The sequence below is a fragment of the Ixodes scapularis genome, unplaced genomic scaffold (assembly GCF_016920785.2).
Source record: "Ixodes scapularis isolate PalLabHiFi unplaced genomic scaffold, ASM1692078v2 PGA_scaffold7__128_contigs__length_106722199, whole genome shotgun sequence".
In the NCBI taxonomy this organism is placed as follows: domain Eukaryota; kingdom Metazoa; phylum Arthropoda; class Arachnida; order Ixodida; family Ixodidae; genus Ixodes; species Ixodes scapularis.
In genome coordinates, this window is record NW_024609882.1 from 86,716,968 (window position 1) to 86,723,036 (window position 6,069).

Here is a 6,069-nt window from a genome sequence, read left to right on the forward strand (position 1 = left end):
CCGTTGACAAAGAGCGATATGAGGTGACGAGATAATTATTAAATGATGAGGCTCTATAAGGACGACGACATTAGTGGGTGTCGAACCACAACGTACAGTGCCAGACTTGTTTCAAGTATCGTGTATTCCAAAACTTTTCTTCACCCGCAACAGAAGATGGTAGAATCAATGAGGATGCTGCTTTACAACTGTGCGTGTAACAGGAACACTGAACTTTGCAGAAGTGTGGCTTATTCGTTAATATGAGAGACGGATTTCTAGCAGCATTCCCTGATATGCTACTTGGAAAATGGCCTCTTTGACGTAAAGTGTCCCCGTTCCAAATTATTATTGAAGCTTACTGAAACCGAAAATGAGTATGAGGCGAAAAATAAGAAGTTGCCTGTTGTGAAAGGTCCAAATTACCACCATAGCTTCTACTACCAAATACAAGGGCAGTTACACAATACACAATAAGATTTTTGTCATTTCATTATATTTACACTAAAGGTCATTGATATACAATGTATTCTGAGGGATGGCGCCTTCTGGTCAACCAATAGAGCCTTTTCTAGTCAAGTTTTACATGGAAGGCCCGACATCCGCTGAAATTCCTCACGTAGACGAATTGTCCGTGCGAATAAAATGCCATTATTCTCAATGTGGGAATCTCTCGATCTTCGTTCGTAGGCCATAGTATCATGAGATCGAGGGGTGTGGCTCTTCGTCCGCCGAACATTGCTTCGGCGGTTGTTTTTACCGTGTAAGATGAGGCCGTCGCGTGCTGCTGGAACAAGAACCTGGCGATTGTTCACTGAACTGCTTCTTCCCTAAGCTTCAAAAGGGCTTTCTTTGTTTCGCACGCCATCTGTTCTGCTTGCCCGTTAGTTGCAGGATATTATGGTGCACTAATGTTATGCCGGATGCCGGTTTTTCTCTCTTTTTTTTTCAAAAACTTGTTTATTTTATTTGAAGCAAGATTTGGCGCTTTACCAGAGAAAAGCATTTTCGGTAGGGTAAAAGTAGGGAAAAGAGAGCGTAGAGCGTTAGTGACTCGTTTGGACGTCGTGGCAGGTGTCGTGTAACCTTCAAACAACTTAGAGTACGCATCGATCAGGACTTCGCAGATGCGGATACGTTTCGCCACCCACCAACTGAATAGTGGATCGTTTTAAATTACTGTTCATGATGGCGCTGGATTCGAGGAAGACTTGGAGTCTTTCCACAAAGTTAGCCCAGGTGCCAGCACTTTTGTCGAAAGCGGTAAGTGTTCGAAACGTAGACAACGTCGGTAGCCACGTGCTGTGCATGACACTGGACGCCTACCATTCACTGTGAAGAAACTTGTTTGTTCGTCTGCGACGAGTCGTCCGATATTAGCTCATCACCGCAACTCGATCTCCCATCAAAACAGGTCTTCATTGCCAGCATATCCATAGTTAGCAATCACGTGAACTTATAAATTCCCGAACGCTCATAACTTGCCGTCGCTAAACACCGTTCATTCATAGCGTCTTCAATGCAAATAAATGTTTTCCTATTTATTCTGATGGTTTTCATCACATTCTTTCTAAGCTGTACTTGCAACATTATGTGTGTCGATACTTCCGAAAGTATTTCAACAGCGTTTGTTTTCTTGTAACCTATAATGTAATAACCTTGACAACACTTTCCGGATACCCTGAAACATAATATTTCGTGACGTCACTTTTCAGTCGTCATTATAATGGTGACGTAAGTACCGTAAATCGCGAAGCAGTTTACTTAACGTCCGCTTCCACTAGTGTCTTGGAAGATTCAGTCTACTGAGCGTGCATTCCTACAGAAGTTTTCATTGATAGAATATTGACACGGTCTATCAACAATTGATTTCGTTTGGGGTACGATTTATTGCGAAAGCCCGTGACAACCGCCGAACCGCATCTCCCTATATCAGAGAACAATTTTTTCGCATACATGCGTTTGCTGGGCCGCTACTTGAGCCAGATGAGCACAGCTACCAGCGGCGCGAGCAAGGCCACCAGGGGAACGTGATGGTGCTCGGGCCATCCCACCGTGAACGAATGTTTCGGCCACCCCACGGGTGCGTGTCGCCATCTATTAGCGGCGAGATGTTTCGGTGGCGCCCTCGTTCGGCTACCTTTCATGACGTCATTACCTTGTGAACAATAAGTTCGATGGTGTTTTCAATGGCATGGTGGAAGCCTGCAATCATAGCGCTCCAAAGCAACACTGCCAACACCGTCCAAATTGAAGTTCTTACATTCCCCTTATTTCCGCGATGAGACATTATTTGCTGACGTCATAGTCAGCATTCGGCCAATTCTAGTGGGCCGACCACAGCGACGATTTCGATCGCTCACGTCACCAATTTATTAAAGTAATGCCTTGTTCAAGATGGCTGCCGTGGGACCGCAGAATTAAAAGCATTGGCTAAATGTCTCTATTGGCGACGTGAGCGATCGAAAGCGTCGCTGTGGTCGGCCTACCACAATTGGACGGATGCTGGCTACGACGTCAGCAAAGGATGTCTTGTCGACGGAAATAAAAGGGATGTAAGAACTTCCATTTTGACGGTGTTCGCAAGGTTGCTTTAAGAGTGCTATGATTCCAGGCTTCCATCATGCCCATTAAAACACCATCGAAATTGCTGTTTGCAATGTAATGACGTCACGAAAGGTAACCGAACGAGGGCGCCACCGAAACATCTCGCCGCTAATTATCTCGTTCTTGACTTCGAAAATCCTCTCTGCGCGAGTCATTAGCCTTGACTAGGGCATTGGCTAGGGCTTCCAATGGAAGAGTGCTCGTGCTGCTGCGGCTTAATCTTTAGCAAGAGACTCACGCTCGCGTGCTCACGCTTGTGTGCTCACGCTATTCGACTGTTCTTAGATATTTTGAAGATTCCAATCCCGATATCGTCAGTTGGGTACGGATAGTTCAAGCAATTCAAGACGTGACCAATTTATTAGCGTTTCGCAGCAATATGAGAGCACCAGCGCTCCTGGTTTCAAGGGCGTCTCCTGGCTTCGAGCTGGTGCTCCTGCTCCTGGGAATTCTGCGACCTTGTGCCACCCAAGCGCTGTCTCCAGAAGAAGACCTATACAAGAGATTTTTCAGTTCGAGGTCAGTTCCGTCCACCGTTCTTTGAATAAACGCATTTAGCTTGTGGTTCCAGCCCCTCATATGCACCTTCGACTGAGGGCACATCAACTGCCAACGTAGAGCACCTTGCTTGTGCACGAACACATTATACAGCGCATGTGTCGCGCCACCGAGCCCGTTTCTCTCGGCAAGAACAAGAAACTGACATTTCAATGGTGCACGCTGTTTACAACGAGCAGCGGGCTGTTTACAATTAAATCAGTGTTTGCTCATCCCAGGTAGAACCCATGAGGACGAAGCCTCTGCACATGCACAGTAGCTACGTTCGATTTAACTGCACCTCCTGCACCGGTGCAGAAAAATATAGGGAAGCTTACTTCCAATATGTGTATTTAGATGCGGCCGGAAGTACACCACCCTACACGTCTCTTGGCCGGTGCAGGAGGTGCAAGGAAATCGAACGCGGCTACTGTGCATGGGCAGAGGCTTCACGCGTATCTGGTTCCACCTAATGTGAGCAAACACTGATTTTATTGTAAACTGCTCGCGCCTCTATGCCCTGTTGGCAAACAAGCCAGCGTTTGCCCATACAGGGTGTGGGCACTGTGTCGGAGCAGGAACCAGACTCTAGTCAAGTGAAGTAACTGCGCATGCGCCGTCCCAACAGAAATGCCACCGCAGCAGTGTGAAATCACAGCCGCGTGTTGGTGTATAAAGCTATTTTTTATTGTTATTCCGCTACCGTTTCAAAAGAAATACGTTTTTTATCTTCAACGTGACGTCTCACTTCATTTCAGTTATAACAAGGCAATCGCACCCAAGAGCCCGGACACAAATGGCAGCGAGGTTTACGTGCAGCTAGATCTCACTTTCGTCAGTGATGTCAATGCCCGGAGCCTTGACTTCGACATGCAAACATGGGTGGCCTTCCTCTGGAAAGATACAAGGCTCAACCTCGAAGCATTGCGGACCTACGATCCGCCCATCCCCGTTTTACCAGATCACTTGGCCAAAGGAATTTGGCAGCCCACCGTTAGCTTCGACCGCGCCGGAGACGCGGTGGCTTTTGATCCGGCTGACATCTTCATCAGGAGCGACGGCTACCTCCTGTCCCTCCGGCGAATCAATTTCCACGTTCACTGCTTCCACGAGGGTTCAGACACAGGATTAGACTCGCAGCCCGAATCGGGTTCGACGGTGTGCGACTTCCTTATCCGGCTCCTCTACGAAGCCGACTGCAACTGCGCCCTCATCTGGGTCGGTGACAAGGTCAGTCCGTTCTACGGTGTCCTGGAGAGTGTCGTCAGAAGGCCCGAAGCTCGTCCGTTGGTCAGCGTCCTTGTTGCAGTCGAGCCTTCCAGCTCTACAAAGTCGGGTGGCACCCCCGGTTCCAACGAGACAATCTTTGCGACATTTAAGTTCGTCAGAACATCGTGGTCTTTCCTCACGAGCGCCTACCTACCGTCTACACTTACTGTCGTGGTGTCCTGGATGTCGTTCTGGGTGGACGTGGGCGCTGCCAGCTCGAGACTCACGTTGGGCATTGCTTGCCTCCTGGCCATAACTGTCCAGACGGGACTTGGTCGTATTGCGAATCCGTTCGGTTCGCAAGTTCGCCCCGGAGATATGTACACGTTCATGAGCACGATGATGATTTTTCTGACGGTTGTGGAGTTTGCCATGGCTCACGGAGCGTACCGCAGTCAAGCTGAGGTGCAGAAACGTGGAAGTGAGGATGTCGTGAGTCAGCCTAGCTATCGCATTTGCAAGAGCCCCATGTCAAATGAGGTGTGTGTGGTATGTGACAAAGCTACTCAGACAGAGACGTCGTACCTGGCTTTTAAAACTACCGATCTCGATGAACTCTCCAGACTGCTATTCCCGATTGCTTTTTTTATATTTGCTTGTTTACATATGGTGTGGTACGCCGGAATTCCAGAGTGATATTTTTGATACTATGTGTCCAAAATGCACTTTAGAAATGGGTTTCAAACCTTGCATGCTTGAGCGTAAATGGACGTCCTATAGCGTAATATAGTTTAGAGAGAGCGCATGTCATTGTATATTGTTTGGTTTGTTGTATGTAAACTGTACACATCGCGACACTGTTAGCGCGAACACGACATCGGCGCATTTTCGCATTTTACTTCTGAATAATATTAGCAAGCAAGACATTTTATCGTTTACATTGTAGAACTAAATTAGCTCTTTCCGCAGCAATAATAACTTGAATGACATCCATTGGTTTCAAAGAGAAAAAGTGGAAAAACCGGCGATCGCATGTTCGCGCTTACAGTGTCGCGCTCTGTACATTTATTGAACGTGATAGTGAGCACCAGTATGATGTGACGTCTTTCATACAATTCTAGTTTCCAGTAGTAACATTTTCAGTGGTGTATATGTTATTATGTTATTTATGTGAAATTAAAACACTGATGTAAATTTGATTTTACATTGAGGTTTAATGTTCGCGAGCCCACACTGGGCAATGAAACTCTGCACCGAGACTTGAGAGGGATACATACAAGACGCAGTTAACATTCGTCGTATTAAGAAGAATAGCTGTTCTCAAACCACTTCATTGTATATATCAGTAAGAACAGTAAGAGTGTTGAAAAATTAAAGTGACGCAATAAAGTTTATGTTGAAAAAACAGCGCGACTAAGACGAGGACACAGAGACGAAGAGAACACAGGACAAAGCGCTGACTATCAACTGGTTTGTATTACACACTAAGGAAGAATGACAATGATATGAAAAACATGGAGTCAAATGTTCGCGCGCTTGCTTGGCGCCTCGTGAAATATGTCCCTTTCTTCTTTTTTCCCCGATCGTAGATTGGTTTTCTTCTTTCTTTCCTCGGGAGCTTTTGTCACCCTGAATCCAAAAACTTCATCTCGCTGGGAGTTAGAGTCACCGATGGTTGGCTCACACACGAACTGTTGTTCTTCGTGATGTGGTAGGCTTCTATCATTTCTCGACATG

At 46.6% G+C, this 6,069-nt stretch overlaps 1 protein-coding gene across 1 annotated transcript; it reads left to right on the forward strand.

The window, feature by feature from the left end:
* The first annotated feature begins 2,965 nt into the window (after positions 1-2,965).
* On the forward strand, positions 2,966-5,028 carry LOC8039818 (glutamate-gated chloride channel subunit beta-like). The gene is made up of 2 exons (XM_040218188.1): positions 2,966-3,105; positions 3,882-5,028. The coding sequence occupies exons 1-2, from the start codon at positions 2,966-2,968 to the stop codon at positions 5,026-5,028; spliced, it is 1,287 nt and encodes a 428-aa protein (XP_040074122.1).
* The last annotated feature ends 1,041 nt before the right edge of the window (positions 5,029-6,069 follow it).